Below are 19775 nucleotides of genomic sequence, written 5' to 3'. Positions count from 1 at the left end.
TTAAGAGCAGGGGGACAAGCCTATAGTGGATTCAAAGAAGCAGGTGCGCCCATTACCATTTCAAAAGTGCAACCCTCGGGTCTTGCAAGCATGAGCTGGCAGGGAGCCAGGTAAAGTTTAAAGGAGCATAATTCTAAAACTAAATAGTGTACAGAATACATAAAAGCATGCTTGCTATGTACTGTTAAGTCTCTATAGGAAACTGTCACCAGTGAAAAAGAGCCCTCTGGTGACAGATTGCTATCTGGAGCCCAAACCAGTTATCATATTTTTAACTTAAAATGATTGTCCAAGAGTAAAATAATATTGTAACCAGAGGGACCACTTAAAGGAGTAGATATTTTTGAAAATTTCATAATTTTACAATTTGGTACATATTAATGGGGTTTTACATTGATGCCCATCCCACTAGTTCTAACTTTATTTGCAGTACCCAAAACATCAACATACAAATTCGCAAGGCGGTGTCAGGCATATATTACTTGAATAAACATGGCTGGGATGTAGGACAAGGATCATTCATGTCCATATGGATGTCCCTGTGTGAGGTAGTGCAGAGAAAGGGGTAAAACAGTGAAGCATTGCTGCCTCTCTATTCCACTTATTAGTCTACATCCCCCTGTACATAGTTAATTACAGGATGGCCTGTACATGGTTATTTCTTTAACAAAACACTTTGCATTTCATAATTGAAGTCATATATTATCTATTTGTTATATGTCATATGCAAAATAACATTGTACTGCTTTACTACTGGTGGGCTGATCTCAGAGCAAATAAAAAACATAGCAAAAAAAACTGCAACATTTGTAAATGAATGATTGTTTAGTACATGAGGTTGTCATGATGAATATAAGCCCTGCATAAGCAAAAATATCACATGTAAACTTTCATCACTGAATTAACAAATTGTGTTATAAATATATATCATCAACAATAAGCAATAAAATAATCTCATATTAAAGATAGGTAGCATAAATATATCTTAACAAGTCAAACCAAAAAAATCTGAAAAAGTTCAGAGGAATAATGAAATAAAGTACCAAATTACAATGTTTTTATGGATGCAGATCTATTCCCATATGGCATTAATCTTACTTTAAGAAATATTTCATGCATTAACCTTGTTTTTTTTATTACTTAAATCACAACAGAAAGGTATTTAGCGTAACAATGTAAAATGGATACCTACATCAACAATCAGGAAGTCCAGCCAGCACCAGGCATTAGTGAAATATTTGGCAAATCCATAGGCCACCCATTTCAGGAGCATCTCAAGAATAAAGATGTATGTGAAGACTTTATCTGCATATTCCAGCATGGTCTTTATGGTTTTCCGCTGCTCAATGTAAATATCTTCAAAAGCCTAAAAAATTTTATTTAGTTCAGTAAAGTTACAAATCTACATTTTACATGAAAAACAAAAATTTGTGAAACTCCCTACAAAAATAAAACATTTTCAAATTTTACTTAAATGTAAATCTCCACCATTTCTACTTGTCCTTGCTTTAAGCTGTACAGGCCATGACATATATTTTCTATGTAACTGGTGACAAATCTTTGCCAAAATTTGCCAAGTGACCATACCTTAGTATTTCCTACCCTGTATTGTATGATCATGACATCATACTGTGAGATGGTTTTAGCATTAACCAGAATAACAACTTTGTAACCATATGCAAATCCCAGAATTTGTGCTTCCAGTATGTTAACGAAAATTCTATAGCACAGCTCTGCCACACCTCTTGCTGTCCGGTACCATCTGCCCCTCTCCAAGTGTTCAATGTCTCCTAAGATGTCATGAGGCAGGAGGTCTGGAGCTTCAGGAAAGGTTTACGCTGAGCTAGACTGTTTCTGGATCTAAGAACATGCAGTCCCCAGGTTACGTACAAGATAGGTTCTTTTAGTTTGTTCTTAAGTTAAATTTGTATGTAAGTTTGTAATTGTAGTTCCAGATAAAATAAACATTTTCGGCCCTTTGACCTTTGGATTTTCACATGTCATGGGAACAAGGATTGACAATAAACCTTCATTATAGACACCGTACATATGATCTTTACAACCTGGGACTAAAGTAAAGCATCCAGAGAGCTTCACCAGAGGTCACAGTGATCAGAGAGGTCTGTCTGTAAGTCCGGTGGTCTTAAGTCAGGAACTGTATGTATTTCAAAAGACTGTCTGGTGTTCTATCTCTGTCTTTGCAGAGATAAGCTCTCAAATAATTCAAGTGCAGCTCCATCTACAGCAGGTAACAGCAAATTGTGGAGGAAAGATATCTAGCAAAGGATTTTCCCATTATGCATCTTCAGCAAATGCATTTGGCCTCAAGGATTGGGGGAGGGGGAGTTGGGATGCAGGTTCTCAGAAGTTAATCAACCATCAGTTTGGGAAATCAGGTAGACGCAAAATGCCAAACCGCAACTCCTACAGATGCGTTAAACAATATCAAACAATTAAAAACTGTGGAAGAGCAAGGGCTTAACAATGCTTTGGGTCCACAGAGTGCCATATCTAACCCTGCATAACCAGTGCTTGAAAATTTGCCCAGTGCCACATGTTTAAATGTATGATGCAAATAGAAAAGCTCAATGAGGAGAAAAAATCCAACAATATTAGAAAAAAAAAGTCTGCCGTCTTCTTAAAACAGTTACACTTATATCTGCAAGTTATGCAATATTTTAGCTTGGAACTAGGAATGATCGGACAGGTGACGATGAGTTACTAACTTGACAGTTCAGTTCAGGTTTGGGTACCCAAAGCTGTATGTTCACCCCCACCAGTAACACCTGTGATCATTGCCTGCACCAATCGAATGCCGGTGGCACATATGTGCTACCATTTTCGCTCCTTGTGACGTCATCGGGAAGCAAAAGTCGATGCCGATGCGCCCACAATTTTCAAGTCCCTGCTATGTTTGGGTCTGCTCATCCCTACTCGGAAACCATTAACTTTAATATAGTTGGGCTGCGGAACATCAATCTGTGGACTGAAGCGCTCTTTCTTTAGCTACAGGATGGAGATAATTAAAGCAATAAAATCAGCCACAGGTTGGATACTTACCAGAGCTCCGCTGCTGAGTAGAATCATGAAGATAATGAAAGTTTCAAACCAGTTGTGTTCTACAATCCGGAAGCATGTTTTCCTGAGGTTCCACCATTGCTTTCCCCTCCCTTCTAAGGTACTGACATCACAACATGGGAACTTGCGTATACACCCTGAAATCACAAGAAACAAGCTACATATTCATCTGTGCTTTTATCTGTAACAACATTTATTGCTAAAGTATTTGAGTTATTTATTTATCCACAGTCCGCACTCTCTATTTCACAACATAGGGGCCGTGCCGCGTTGTCTAGGGAACCACCTACGTCATGTGTAAACATACACTGACATCCAGAGCGTCCCGGACACCGCACCAGCCATCTGTGTGTACTATGGCAGAGAAGGGAATGTATATGAGTAGATCAATGGCACAGCGGAGGGCTTTGCAAAAACAAAGGCAGTGTGGGCAGTGTATAATTGGGGTTCACCCCCATAAAGAGTGCAGGCATATAGCCAATGGCTTAGAGATAATGTCCCTGGCACCAATTGTGGGTCCATGAGGGACTATAGATGTGTTGTCACAATGCCCCAACGATATTCAGCCGGAAATCCAATAGTAGCCACTCCCATGGCGCATAACTTGATCTCTCAAAGGTATATTAATAATATAATCTTTAATGCAGTATAACCATAAAAAGAGAAGAAAAAGCATAATTTGAGAGTTCCATAAAATATCTATCTATCTATTTATCTATTCATCCGTATATATATATTTTCTTCTATCCATACATCTACTATTTTCCGAATTTAAAAAGCTCCGAAAAAGCTCTGAAAAAAATCATAATGGCCCCACAATTATTAAAGTGTGTGTGCTAGTTTTCTCTCCGATTTTGCACTAGAAATAATGTGCTTGCACATGTAGTTATAAAGTGTCGGCGCCAGTTTTGTGTCGCTGCTATACTGTGTCCGATAAGACAGAAAATGTTTACCAAAAGGGGCGGTTACTGCTTAGATGGACTGTGTGTCACAATTCTGTCCGAACTGCACCAGAATCCTACAGCATGAGCACAGTGCACCCAAAAAAATTTCTGCCGGAGCAGTGCAGGGGACGCCAGATTCATGAAGAACTTCCCGCCAGTACAAAGTACATACTGCCCTGTTTTTGATAAATGTTTTTGATAAATGTGGCCCAATAAAGGTGCAAATGGTAAAAAGCAAAGGGTTTGCATCTCCTCCGTTATCTTATTATATATATTCTATCTATCAGTTATATTTTTTTACATCTATCTCATATCTATATTATCTATAAATTTATCAAATTAATTTATGATGAATCTGGCAAGCTAGCTACTAATAATGGAATCAACAGGACAAATTATGTCTGTAAGTAATAGTTCATTTACCCAGTTCCATTATATAATTTATCAGTAATTTGTCTAATATTGTACTGTGCATCCTAAGCATTAATAATACAGGAGATGAAAATAAGTGTATTCAATGCTTTACACACAGCAATAAAACTAAGTATTTTAATTATAGGGATGTATTCTCCTTCCTCAATGAGAACATGGGAAAACTAATACAAAGCACAGGGGTACATTTATCATATGCTGGTTCACATTGCACCATGATGGTGCCCCCACCCCTTAGCACCTGCCGCATCCAACCTCCTGCTAAATCTGCCTGGTGACAGCATTGCACTGTACCAGTGGCACTAGCCTGGCATACAATAGCACCATTGCCTGTGTCTGAACACTGTGTCCTACTTTGCACCCCTTCACGCCCATTTGGCATAGAGGTGGCCTAAGGGAGGAAATAGATGCAATTCCTGACAGTATGCCAGGGACTGCGCCTATTTCAGTGCTTGTACATTAGAATACTGGTGCACAAACCCTAAATAATGTGCCCCATTTATTATTGGTGTGAGGGTGGGGGGGGTTGTAATTTTTTATTTTTAACTGGTTTCATGTAGAGACCATTGATATATGATTATATTCGAAAAACTATCAGCCTGTCATAGACCGAAAGCAAAGAATTGGAACAAGTTTTCCCTGTGTTCTCTAAGTACTGGACCAAACCCATTCACTTTTAGGGGAGTGGCAGCATTGGCTTCTGGCCTCTGTTTACGACGGCATAACATGCTGGAGGCATGTCATCTACGTAGGCCAACCTCTTTAATGCAGGATCGGATTTGTGGGATACGATAAAATAAATCATAATATCATTATTATAAGATATCATGTGATTTTGATCCTATCTTATAAAATTTACTATAGGCTGTTCTACAATAAAAAAAAAATAGAAAATAACACAAACTGTTAATTCAAGTCCTTATTTTACATCTTTAGAATTTCCTCTGCAGTATTTAGTGATTTTGTGACTGTTTTCAAAGTATTAAACACATGTGGGGCGATTATTATAGTTCTTTATTAAACCTATAGAAACGGTAAATAGCTTATTGAAAGATTAATGTTTTGTACTCCGAGAATCCATAGAAAACGACAAAAGTCAAAGCGTGGAGAACAATATTGTCACAGCTTGGGAAAATACCTTCCGTAAAGCAGGCTTCTGGTTCCATGATTTCCTCTTCTTCTACTAAGGCGACGGGTTCTCCTTCTCCCGCTGGTCTTATGTCAACAGTGCTGCCTTCTGAGGAGCTTGATAGGGTAAGCTTCTGCAAGATAAGGGAATATCAGATGTTTCAAACGACTCTTAAATTTCATCAACTTGCTCTTGGCTGCCATCTTGAATAATGTTTCTTAACTTGCAACTCTAGCCTCGGGCCACCATGGCATAGTGATCATTTTTTTAACCTGTAAGATAAACTGGGACACTGATCAGTCGCTATGACTCCCGGGAGCCTCTCAGAGGCTCCAAGTCCTGTCAATCAGCAGAATCTATTACAGTCTGCTTGTGGCACAATGTAATAGATGAGCAGTATCCATAATATACTGCAACAGAAAAAATTGTTTCCACCCTGGGTATTTCAAAGGACCATGGAGTCTGTTTCCATGCCAAGTGTTGACAAATGGCATTCCATGGAGCACCCTCTTTCCTTGTATCCCTCTTTGATACTACCCCAGAAAAGGAGACATTCCAAATATCAGGAATGCAGGAAAATCGTAGGTTGGGCAGAAGGCTCCTACATTTGTCACAGTCTAAGAAATTGAACAGGTGATTGGGCATTTTATTAACCAGTTACATCCCAAAAAAGGGGTGTGGCTGGTTTTTCACATTTCCATTTAGGGAGTGGCTTGAAAAAGGAGGTCTGGTTAGCCTTCTCTCCTTAAACAAATGCTATCGGGGAGAATAAAAAGGCCATGTTTCACAAAAGATGCATGATTCCATGGATAATAGGATAATATGCATCTTACATCTATAGTCATCTAAAGTTACTATACAACCACATATTTTCTTTCATGTTATCATTTGTGTGGAGCTCTAATTGACCTTGCTCATATATATTCACAAATATACACAATGAAATAAACAAATGTACAAATATACTGTATATACTGTTCTTATATATGAACCCCACATACAGACAAAAGCTGCCTTGAACTGTGCACAGGTCTGCCACCTGCTGGTCATTCATCCTTATAATCAGGTGCACCTTATAATCCGGTGTGCCTTATATATGAACCTAGATGCTTTAGCAGGCATTTATTGATGGTGTGCCTTATAATCCGGTGCGCCTTATAGTGCGAAAAATATGATACTCATTTACTTGTCACTATTTCAGCCAGTCAGGATCTACAGTACATATAAGGGTGATTATGGGCTCATGAACAACAGCTGTAGACTTGGGCTTCTATTCATAAGAATTGGCAACTCATCATAGAATGTTTTTATTTTTTTTCCATGTGCAATGAAGGGAATTTTATGTATCACTACCGATAATTCCTTATTTTTAGATGACTCTGCTGTATTGAAAGGCTCGAGCGTTCTAATTCTGGAATACAGCTGCAGCATCTTCCGTTCTCAAACTGTTCAGAGATCAGTGATTTACTTATTTAAGATGATGTCCTAATTTTTTTAAGATTCCAGTGGGTTTTTTTTGCCCATGTAAATGTGTAATATAAAACAAAGGTTGAAGAAATACTAAGTCTAGCTGTTATTTTTTTATATTAATAAAGGTGACAATAATTGGTCTTAATTATAAATCTAACTCTTCTAAGTAAAACACTTAAAGAAAATCAGCCATCAAAATCCATCATGATAAACCAAAGACACTCATTGATCGAGGCATTGTGACTGTGGTTATCTTATTATATGCATTATACCTGGCTAAAATCAACTTTTAAAATTATGCTAATTGGCCAGGTGGTTCTAGGGGCTGTTACCAGAGGCCATCTGTACTGTAACTTCCCAAGCTGTTACGCTGTGCACATCACCCTTCCCCCTGCCCCCTTGTCACTTTCTCCTGTAATCTCATACATTGGGAGGAGGATGTGCTCCTGCACAGTGTAACAGTCTGTGAAACTACAGCACGAAGGGGCTCTGAAAACACCCCCCAGAGTACTTCCGGCTCATTGCCATAATTTTAAAAGTTGACTTTAGAAGGAAGGAGGCCATGGATAACAAATATAAGAAGAGTCTCACAGTCACAGTGCCTGGGTCTATGGTTTATCATGATGGTATATTTACTTTAAACTATCAATATCAATTTGTTCACAAAAGTGTAAATTATAGCTACTTATAGACCTTTATGTTTTGGAAATGTCTCTCATTGATGTGTGACATTGTGGCAGAATGTCCCTATAAATTACATTACAGAAAGCCTATATACTTTCTGGTGTACACATTGTAATTGATGGATCTATGCCACAATCCGACCAAATCTACTATGATCTGAGTTATTGTTTAATTCACTCTCAGACCCATTAAAGGGTTTTTACTTTTAGAAGTATAATGTACTGTCATAACTCAATACATGTGACAGGGTAATTTTATAAGAAGGTAATTTAATGCAATTGCATTTGGTTCATAGTGACCATAGGAAAGAACAAAGACCTCTCCACCTAAAATACTGACTGTAGCCTTGGAGGAGCTTTACAGAAAGAGAAGTCTTGAGGTGCACCTATACCCAAATTTTTTTTTTAATTGTAGTAAAACATAAAACAGAGAGGTAATTGTAACCAAATCCCAGTTTATTCCAAACCATACCCAAAAGAAGTGCATAAAGTTATTTAACCCCTACGCGCACCACAGTGGAATATAATATAGTGCTGATGTAGGCGTTGTATGTGAAAAGCTCTCTCCATGCATGATGGGTATGAGTTGTATTATACAACTGAAACTTGCCTTTAGCTGCCATGTCCGATGCTGGAAGTTACAGGAAATCCACTACCAAAATCCAGCATAATAAACGTGGCTCACAGACCAAGGCACCTCTGGTAATCGTCTCATATTTGTTCTCCATTGCCTCCTTCCTTCTTAAATCAACTACTACAATAATGTTAATGAGTCTGAAGGGCTCTTGGGGGTGTTAACAGAGCTCCTCCATGCTGCAGCTTAACAGCTGTTAGACTGCCTCCCTTTCCCTGCTCCTCTGCTTCCTTAGCACCTCCCCCTTCCTCTTCTAATTTAAATCTAACTGCAGGAGAGGACGTTTCAACACACTGTGGGAGGGAGAAGTGCTACCTGCACAGTGTAACAATGTGTGAATCTGCAGCACGGAGTGGCCTCTAAAAGTTGATCTAATTAAGCATGATAAAAAAGCCATATAAATCTCTGAATATACCAACCCAAAGAATAAAAGGGAGATGTGACGAAGTGAAAAGCATAAAAAAATCGCTGACATTAAAGTGCTGCAAATGCGTTTTTTATTTTATTCCACCTCATTTGGTTTCCAGCTTGCCAGTATTAAATGGTGCCACTAAAAAGTACAATTTGTCCAGAAGAAAACAAGCTCCTGTACCTCTTTGGAAGGAAGGGATTAAAAAACTAATGTTCAATAATGTTTAAAAAAATTGCATTTGTAATTTTCTATGGCCTTCCAATTAATCTTGAAATCTCACAGTTGGCATTCACTGCCTGTTCTGTGGAGATCACTTCTCATTCGTTATCACATTGGGGGTTATTTACTAAGGGCCCGATTCGCGTTTTCCCGACGTGTTACCCGAATATTTCCGATTTGCGCCGACTTCCCCTGAATTGCCCCGAGATTTTGGCGCACACGATCGAATATTGGCGCACCAGTGCCGGCGTGCACGCGACGGAAATTGGGGGGCATGGCCGAACGAAAACCCAATGGATTCGGAAAAAACGCCGCATTTAAAAAAAAAATCTGTCGCGAAGCTTGCACTTACCTTCACTCATCCCGAGCCGGTGAACTCCAGCGCGTTAGGATGCTTTTCAGCGCAGCAGGAACTACCTTAATAAATCCCGGCCGGACCCGAATGCAGCGCAGAGAACGCGACGCTGGATCGCGAATGGACCGGGTAAGTAAATCTGCCCCATTATCTTCACATATAGTATAGCTGCAGGCATATAATACAGGGTCCACCACAGAAAACAAGTAATGGATCAGGCTTTCCAATCATCTGTAAATGCCAGGGCTATCCATAAAACAGGGTCTGCTTTCTAATTTTGTGGTAAATTGGTGGAAGATGAACAAATTATTCAATCTATTTTAATCAATTTTATTATCAGTCTGACAATTTATTGACATCAGTATTCTGCCCTGTGGATGTATCATTTATAACCTTGATGATCTATTAACCCCTTAACAACCAGGCCATTTTTCGAGTTAGCATTTTCATTTTTTACTCTCCACATTCAAATATCTATAACAATTTTTATTTCTCCTTGTAAAGAGCTGTATGAGGGCTTGTTTTCTGCTTAACAGATTTCATTTTTCAATGACAGTATGTAATTTTTGATGGCATGTCCTGGGAACTCCTGGGCTGAGGAAGCGTGGGCGAAACGCGCGTTGGGGAGTCCAGGAGGCAGCCACAGACGACATACAATGGGTAGGACATTTGTCTGTTACGTTTCATTGATGCACTTATTATAGAATTCAATAATGTACCCCGGTATGTGGTCATGAGGTTTTTTGTCTCACTGGACCTTTTGTATTGGATTTCCTTTGCACAAAAAATATTAATTACATTATTTTGAATGACAGTACAATTCTGTGTTGTCTTGTGTTAAAAAATAAAGATTTATATGTAATGATTTTAATGAACGTTGCAACTCCGTTTCTTTTTCTTTTTGGTATTAATCCTATAATCATATGGTTTTATAACTGAACATCTGATTAAAAAAGGGCACCTCAGGCAAGATGGCTGCCTAATAATTATGTTACCCATTCCCTTAAATTTCCAAGGCATTGTTCTCGAAGGATATGATATGAATCATAATTCATAATTCTAAATAACTATAAGGGAATCATCCAGTCTACCTGGTGACAGATCCTCTGATCTTCTCTCCACAACATATGCAAAAAGAAAAAAATTTTAAAAAACAAAAACAGTATAATTGGATTATAGCAAAATAGCAATAGTTATCCTACAGCCAATTCTGCAAGACAGACAGTAATCACCTTATAATACTAAAGTATTAAAACAGCTCAGAAAATGTGCTCAGAGGATTTTATATTCACTTGGCAGAGCGGATAGAGTAGTAATCCACTTAGATCCATCTTGCAGAGTCACCCTGTCTGTGTGGTCCATACATTTTGTGCATATATTTTCTGCTTCCTCATGGTTCTAAACCAAAAAGTGATAAAAACTTCAAAACAACTGTGTGTCTATGTACTATGCCGATTGACCACAATGCCGACCTACAGAAGATATATCACTGATCTCATGAAGACAAAACCTAATCTAAAGAATACCCCGCACAGAGTGGACTATTGCCACCAATGTAACCAGGACTGCTATAGTGGCTGCTAAGCTCACTTAGTGTAATAGGCTCAAAGGGCCAATGCCTAATGGCACTATATGTATTACAGCGGGAAGCCATCTTACAAATGCTAATAATGCTGTGTGTGTTGTAACATGAGTGAATTTCTTGTAAAATCGTTGATGGAAAGGTGTTAAAAAATAGCTACCAGTTTGTTGTGGTCCCCATTCACAGAAACTGGCCCCATTCAAATAACACTACAAAACATAGGGGCATATTTATCATACGCTGGCATATGATAGCCCCGCTGATGCTCTTGTGCAGTGTAATACATGAAGAGACTGAAACCTCTTGATTTATCCGTCCGAGTCCTGCACAGCATATATTTCTGTGCCAGGCCACGCCACATGTGAAAAGTCTTCGACTGGAGCGAGTGCCCATGTGTGGGGACAGTAACACCCCACGTCGGACGCACCCCCCCCCCTCCTTCACGCCTCACTGGGGTGAAGGTGGCAGAATGGGCGGAATAATCGTAAGTGCTAGCAATAAGCTTTGACGAGGCGCAGAGGCCCTAATAAATATGCCTTATAGTCTCTATGAATGTTGTATAAGAGCTGTTCAGATTAGACCAAAATAGTTCCTTAGGTGGGGCCCGTGGGAGAATGTTTGTCATTGCTAACATTTTGTGGAACTGTTTGGCATCAGGCAGAAAATTAATTTTGTAAGCATGGAATGGCTCTATCATTGGCAGCAAATTACACTTGTATTAAAATAATAAAAAGTACAAAAAGGCTACCGTAAATGTTGGTTTGAATGGATTTAATTTCAAAATTTTTTTTTAATAAACTGTAAGTCGCATAACTGTGGTGGTACAAGAAGCTCCCACTGCTCTATCATTTTGTATGGATGTTAAACATAGAAAATGCACAAACATGTAAAAGTCACTCAGTCATGTCATCATTTGCTCCCATGTTATCATTTTCTAACACCATGTCATCTTTTACTCCCACTATGTCATCATTTCCTCTTAACATGTGATAATTTTCTCTCACCATGTCATCATTTCCTCTCACCATGTCATCATTTCCTCTCACCATGTCATCATTTCCTCTCACCATGTCATCATTTCCTGTCACCATGTTATAATCTCATCTCAACATGTCATCATTTCCTGTCACCATGTTATAATCTCATCTCAACATGTCATCATTTCCTCCCACAATGTCATAATTTTCGACCACTACGTCATCATTTCCTCTCACCATTTTATCATTTCCTCCCACTATTGTCATCATTTCCTCTCGCCATGTTATCATTACCTGCCACCATGTGATCATTTCCTCTCAACATGTCATAATTTCCTCCCACTATGTAATCATTTTTCCTCATCATGTCATAATTTCCTTTTACCATGTCATAATTTCCTTGTCTCCTGACTGTCCTCTGCCTGACTTTACATTTTTAAAGGAGTTTTTCCACCAAAAACATGTATCCTCCATCCACAGAATAAGTGCAATTGATTAGGGATACGGAGACTGAAACCACAAGCGTTCAGAACACCCCTTCACCCTAAATCCTGCCTGTGAATGAAGCACTAATGCATGAATACAGTCATGGCCAAAAGTTTTGAGAATGATACAAATGTTAATTTTTACAAAGTCTACTGTATCAGGTTTTATAATGGCAATATGCATATACTCCAGAATGTTATAAAGAGTGATCAGCTTAACAGCAATTCATTGCAAAGTCAATATTTGCCTAGAAAATGAACTTTTCCCACAAAACACATTTTAAAAGGAGGAGTTAACATCATTTCAGTGATTGCTCCATTAACACAGGTGTGCGTGTTGATGAGGACAGGGCTGGAGATCAATCTATCATGATTAAGTAAAAATCACACCACTGGACACATTAAAAGGAGGCTGGTGCTTGGCATCATTGTTTCTCTTCTGTTAACCATGGTTATCTCTAAAGAAACACATGCAGTCATCATTGCACTGCACAAAACTGGCCTAAAAGGGAAGAGTATCGCAACTTGAAAGATTGCACCTCAGTCACCAATCTATCGCATCATCAAGGAATTCAAGGAGAGAGGTTCCATTGTTGCCAAAAAGGCTCCAGGGCACCCAAGAAGGACCAGCAAGCACCAGGACCATCTCTTAAAAGTTTTTCAGCTTGGGGATCGGGCTACCAGCATTGCAGAGCTGAAGAACACCGTTTGGCGAGCGTGTCTTCCAATAAGTTAGCAGATGTTTGGAACATCTGCAATGTGTTTTCACTGTGCTCTTTCAATGTGTTCTTCAAATAAATGATCCTGTATTCACTGTTTTAATTGTATTCTGCACTGTTCTTCACTGTGTTTCGTTAACTAAATGCTTGATCTCGAGCCGGCGAGATACTCCAATACTCGAACGAGCATCAAGCTCGGACGAGTATACTCACTCATCTCTATTTGGAACATGTGGAAAACAGCTTGTTCGGAGAAGATAAGGTGAGCGATACCACCAGTTTTGTCTCATGCCAGGGAGTGGACTGCTGAGGACTGGGGTAAAGTCATTTTCTCTGATGAATCCTCTTTCTAATTGTTTGGAACTAGAGATGAGCGAGCACTAAAATGCTCAAGTGCTCGTTACTCAGGTCGAACTTTTCGCGATGCTTGAGTGCTCGTATTGAATAACGAACCCCATTGAAGTTAATGGGAGATTCGAGCATTTTTCACTGAAAGAACACATTGAAAGAACACTAAAGAAGAACACATTGCAGATGTTTTCACTGAAAGAACACATTGAAAGAACACAGTGAATAACACATTGCAGATGTTCCGTACATCTGCTAACTTATCGGAAGACACGCACGCCGAACGGTGTTCTTCACAATAGTATATGAAGAACAATATGTGTGAAGAACACATTGCAGATGTTTCCATACATCTGCAATGTGTTCTTCACACATAATGTTCTTCACATACTATTGTGAAGAACACCGTTTGGCGAGCGTGTCTTCCAATAAGTTAGCAGATGTTTGGAACATCTGCAATGTGTTCTTCACTGTGCTCTTTCAATGTGTTCTTCACTTAAATGATCCTGTGTTCACTGTTTTAATTGTATTCTGCACTGTTCTTCACTGTGTTTCGTTAACTAAATGCTTGATCTCGAGCCGGCGAGATACTCTAATACTCGAACGAGCATCAAGCTCGGATGAGTATACTCACTCATCTCTATTTGGAACATGTGGAAAACTGCTTGTTCGGAGAAGATAAGGTGAGCGATACCACCAGTTTTGTCTCATGCCAACTGTAATGCATCCTGCAACCATTCATGTGTGGGGTTGCTTCTCAGCCAAGGGAATCGTCTCCATCACGATCTTGCCTAAAAACACATCCATGAATAAAGAATGGTACCAGAATGTCCTCCAAGAGAAACGTCTCCCAACCGGAGAGCAGTTTGGTGATCAACAATGCCTTTTCCAGCAACAATCACTCTATTCACACAGAGGACTTAGAGACCACCACATTCTTGGGCAGACAACATGGTCAGATCTGCAGTGAATGGACACTTATCATCTATCCTACGAATAGGGAGTAGGTATGGTTATTTGGAACACCATTTCGTCACCCACTAAAATGAATGGGGGGAATTTGGCAATGCATAAATGCCAAAAAAGCCTTTCACCACAGTTTAAGTTTTCCCAGCTATTTCGACAAAAGGGGGCTTGTCTTTGCAGAAAAAATTGTGAACACACCAAAATTTTTCTTGCGTAGGCTAGACTAACCAATAAGTGGTCTAAAGTATGACACCACATACACTACACCAGATTTATCATCCAGTATCAGACACAGTGATAGATTTGGTGTAGACAAAGACTTTCTAGTCTAACTGTGGACTGATTTACTCTAAGACACTTCTGATAGATCTCCCCCAATGTATCTAGTAAAAATTGAATATAACAACATTGATTGCACTAAAATGCAACTACAATCAGCATAATAAAGGAAATGGCTGGTCTTACCTCTTTGCTCTCTTCAAGATCTGACTCGCTGCTAAATTCCTCAGTATTCAGGTTTTCAAAATCAGATTCTCCAACAGCAATGGGAACAGTGACAGTGAGGCTTGGGTTATGTATGAAGGACATGTAATCACTTTCATCAATGATGTACTTCTCAACACTGCTACCAATTCCACTCGTGGCAGTAGTCCCGTTCCCGTCTTTCAGGTACTCAAAATCTTTGCTGATTTCCACAGTGGTGTGGTTGGATATGCAGCTGTCTTTTTGGTTTTGCATGTCTTCAAGGGGTTTGTTTTCCTCTAATTCTTTCTTCTTTTTGACAAAAGCATTTTGGATGAACTCCCGTATGCTCTTCTTCATGTAGGCTATCCCAATGTGCATTCTGGCCACAGCTATTTGCAGATTATTCATTTCATTATCATCGTCTGTAGCAGCAAGATTGTCAGAGCTAAATGAGCTCAGCAGCAAAGCTAAGAACAGGTTCAACACCTACGGAAGCAATTAATAGATAAAAGGTATCAGAATTCAGCAATATTGTTATGATTACAAAATAAATGAAAATTTTTGCGGGTGTTTAAAATGGGAAAAATTATCCCTCGAGGTTCAAGAACAGATAGGCCCATCAAAAAGATTTAAATTATGTTTTTTGTAATGTGTGTGTAAGTGTAGGGGCAGGATATAAGGTAATTTACCAATATGCATCTATAAAAGGTTTGCACCACTTTATTGATATGTAAATTGCAGAGATGATCGGAGTTCCCCTGGCCAATCCTAGTCATGGCTAGTAGCTGGGAGCGTTTATTTGCCAGATTGACTGTTTAGCCTCCAATCCGGCAATACGCCTGGGTCGGACAACCGAACCTGGACATCTTGTCCACTCATCTCTACTATGGACCACGTTCAGATAATGGACAAAGTAAACCATTTACCTAGAACCAAAAATTGGCGACCAAAGCAAATGACTGTCCAACCTCCTTTCACATGCAATAGACACCAAGGCATAGATTTGCACCCTCACCCACATACTTTGGATATATGAAAACATTTTCATTAACAGAAATGCGGGTTATGAAAAGGGGTCTCCATCCCCATGATTTTTTTTTTAAAAAAACTGCTTTTAATGATATAGAATATGGCATCAGTTCAGTTTTCACCGTTACTGACAGTGATTATGTGATTACTTGTTATGTCAACACATTATTACTGGAGCAGGGCATCCCCTTTCATCTTGCTCCTGTGTACTTGCAACTATTCTTCAAGCCAACCTTCTATGGCTATGTAACTAAAAACCTAAAGTCAAAAATTTTAGGAAGGACCCAAAATATTTAATGTGTGCATTCTTTTTACTACAATGATTTCAAAAATTTCAGAATAGTGGATCCACAAGAGACAGATCCGATCAGTAAAACCTAATACACACTGTCCAGTCCATGATAATTAATGGTTATAGGTCACTTAACGCAATTTCATGCTATTTTAGTATAGAACACTAAACATTTGTAATGGAACCTTAGTTTTTATTTAAATTAATAACTTACCACTAAATTTCCAATGACCATCACCATCATGAACACTGTAAGACACATGGATTGTCCTGCTACCTCCATACAGTCCCACATGGTTTCAATCCATTCTCCGCATAGTACTCGGAACACAATCAGGAAGGAGTGGAAGAAGTCGTTCATGTGCCAGCGAGGAAGAGTACAATCAGGGGCAATCTTACAGACACAGTCCTTGTAGCTTTTACCAAACAGCTGCATGCCAACGACAGCAAAGATGAACACGATGATGGCCAACACCAAGGTCAGGTTTCCCAACGCTCCCACTGAGTTACCGATAATCTTGATCAGCATGTTCAGGGTAGGCCATGATTTTGCCAATTTGAAGACACGTAGCTGAAGAACAACATTTTCAGATTTCAGCTGTATGGCTATTAGAAGTAATAAAAGATTCACCTCTTTTCACTTTTACTTGTTTTATTGGGTAGGAAAAGACTGACTACAGATTTTCTTTTTAATAATAGTCACAATGCTTAAAGAGATATTTCTTAGTATAAGTGACCAGCAACCACCTGATTGGGTATTAGAAGAACTAATTAGGTGTTCAACCAAAAGTGAGTAAAACTATTATGTAAATTATAGTAAAAAAAAAGTTTTTCACAGGATTGCTAATCACTGTTACCATCATTTGTACACTTTTTGTATACTTACCAATCTGAATGATCTGAGGACTGACAACCCTTCGACATTCGAAAGGCCGAGTTCCATTAAACTTAGGCTGACAATGATACTATCAAATATGTTCCATCCGACTTGGAAATAATAATATGGATCAAGGGCGATGAGCTTAAATACCATTTCTGCCGTAAAAATACCTGTGAAGACCTAAGAAGAGGGCAAATTTTGTTACTATTTTGTTATGTCTCATACTGAATAATTAGGTAATTCAACAAGCAAAAGTTGTATTTTAGAATTCCTTTAAAATAGTTTTCAAATCTAAAAATTCCATGTGTTTTGCAAAGCAAATACAATAATAGAAAAAAACGTAAAAAAAAGCAGTATCTGCATTTACTTGGACAGAACAAAATGTTAGTTTTGTGGTCCCTTCCTGGTCTAAAAATGGAAAATACAACATGAAATTGCAGACTGTAAGTAACACTTTGACATAGATCGATTTAGAATGGTTAGGGCCCCATGAAAAAGTGTGCAATTTGTCCTCTCTGCATACAGACACCATTAGTCTTAGTGAAGCTTTGCTGATCTAAAGCCTCTAGTATTTTAGATTCTTCAACCCAGATTCTTGTTTTAAACAAGTTAGTTTAGGTTCCAGGATTATTGAATTACAGATCAGAGATAGGCAGGAGTAATCTTCTGGTAGAAGATTCATCATGGTAGGTTTCCTTTAAGGTTCTTTGGCTTGGGTGTGACTTTGACCAAGTAACACCCATGGCAAGGAGATAACCTCAGTCACCGATTGGGTGCTGGTTATGGTATTTAAAATTATATGTTTCAGCCCTAGATATGGCAGGCCATGTGCAAATTCCACAAAAAATGCTTACTCGCCTTGACAGGATAGGTTTCCGGGAACAGTTTAAATGCCAAAAATTTTATAAACATGAAATTGACATAGAAATGACGGTGTCATCTTTTCAAAGTGCCAGAAATTTTTGTCATCAAAAGCCTGCTTTGTAGACCTTCAACACTAATCTACTAAACCAAAATAGACTCTGGTACACTGGAATTAGTATAATATGTTATCCTGCTCTTTTCACCTAGTTTGTAGTTTGGACTTGAACAATAATCTCTGAACTTCTGCTTGTACCTCAACAATAATCTCTGGACTTCTGCTTGTACATCAACAATAATCTCTGAATTTATGCTTGTACATCAACAATAATCTCTGAATTTCAGCCTGTACCTCAACAATAATCTCTCCAACCACCAGCCCAAATACTTAATGTTCTTGAATATATATAGTTTTTCTGATTCTGGCAGTTGAAATGTTCACTCTAATCCTCAATTTTACCGTGTAAGCGAACACATTTTTATAAGATCTGTAGTATCAAATGGCAGGGTCATCATAGGGCCACCTATGTGACAATAGAGAGCCTATATAGCATAATTTCAGTATCCAATATGACTCTCTACTGTCAGATGGGCAGTCCTGGGTATAAGCTGGCACTCCCATTTGACAGTAGAGATCTGAAAATAATGAAGGTATTGAAATGTCCTTCTTAATCCCTGTGACCAGTACGCTAATAAAGATATCTACTTTTGGGTGGGTGGTGCCAGCCTGTTTCCCAGGTGTAGACCACCCTCCTGACAATAGTGTGCCTTAACACTGATTGCTTAGAGAGGTTGGATGTCAGATAAAAAAAATATCAACAGTGTCGGAGTTAGTATAGAGGCACCTATTAAAAAATGCAAAGACTCGGTGTTGGTGAAGGTCGTTATAGGTCCTCTAAGGCTATCTCTTCATGTCATTCCCAAAGCCAGACCACAGTGAGAGGTCATAGAAAAAGGACATTGAAATTGTAAGATAGATCCTTAAAAAACTAATTCTAATATCGACGTCCTTCCATAAATAAACCATTCGTAGCTGAACAGATATAACAACATTGTTATAGAATATTTTCTGTTTCTTGAGAAATTCAACCGTCTTCAGGAAGATGGAAGCTCCAGCTGTAGGTAGCAGCTCTATTCCCAGTAAGTGCGTGGACCTGTCATGTGGGTAAATCCAGAGGTAGCGCACTAAATGACAATCTGTTCAATAATTCATCTGTTCAAAGTACACGAAAGGGAGAATAAACAATGAAACTGACAACCTCAGCCAAAGCGTGGCTGCTAATTACACGGCACACAGAGTACACTGAGGTCTATTAATTTTTCATGCATTTGGTATAGAAGGATAAAACTCAACGCAAAATCTTTCCTCGTTGATGAGGAAATGAAAACTTTTGTAGAGGATTCTTGATAATCTGGAGACATTACAATGTTTTTCTTGGTTGCATTTCAAAATTCTTCCCACATTACAACATGAACCATCAGACACAGGATTAGTGCGGTATGGAGTGTGTAAACTACTGCAACTTTGCATCTGTATGGTGTGAAGGTTGCAGTAGGGTTGCATTGGGCATCTTAGTTCCCTCAAAGAAACTATAGAAGGTTTGAGATATCAAAGGCAATATTAACTATGAATTGTTTGTATTTTAAGACTAACACCAGCTAAAGTTTCTAAGTTTTTAAAAAAGAAATACATTTTTACAAAGGTCCCCAACTTTTCCATTAATCAGGAGTGAATACAACTTTGACATAAAAAGTTTTTTGTTATCCACATATATTTTGTTCTTAGCATGATAGAAGCCCTAGGAAGAGGGGAGG

The 19775-nt window shown here is 38.7% G+C and overlaps 1 protein-coding gene across 6 annotated transcripts in view; it reads right to left on the bottom strand.

Annotated features, from left to right (window-relative positions):
- LOC140075677 (sodium channel protein type 2 subunit alpha-like) overlaps window positions 1-19775 on the bottom strand; it is a 114804-nt gene that overhangs the window by 24819 nt on the left and 70210 nt on the right. For all 6 annotated transcript variants that reach the window (XM_072121842.1, XM_072121839.1, XM_072121840.1 and 3 more), the window contains exons 15-20: window positions 17106-17279; window positions 16434-16790; window positions 14899-15384; window positions 5593-5716; window positions 3061-3215; window positions 1193-1366 (exon numbers count right to left, since the gene is read on the bottom strand). In XM_072121842.1, coding sequence (XP_071977943.1) covers window positions 1193-1366; window positions 3061-3215; window positions 5593-5716; window positions 14899-15384; window positions 16434-16790; window positions 17106-17279 — 1470 coding nt within the window. The remainder of the gene's footprint in view (window positions 1-1192; window positions 1367-3060; window positions 3216-5592; window positions 5717-14898; window positions 15385-16433; window positions 16791-17105; window positions 17280-19775) is intronic.

The sequence above is a fragment of the Engystomops pustulosus genome, chromosome 8, assembly GCF_040894005.1.
Source record: "Engystomops pustulosus chromosome 8, aEngPut4.maternal, whole genome shotgun sequence".
In the NCBI taxonomy this organism is placed as follows: domain Eukaryota; kingdom Metazoa; phylum Chordata; class Amphibia; order Anura; family Leptodactylidae; genus Engystomops; species Engystomops pustulosus.
Note: the sequence above shows the minus strand (reverse complement) of the source record. Positions and strands in the feature narration are given on the sequence as shown.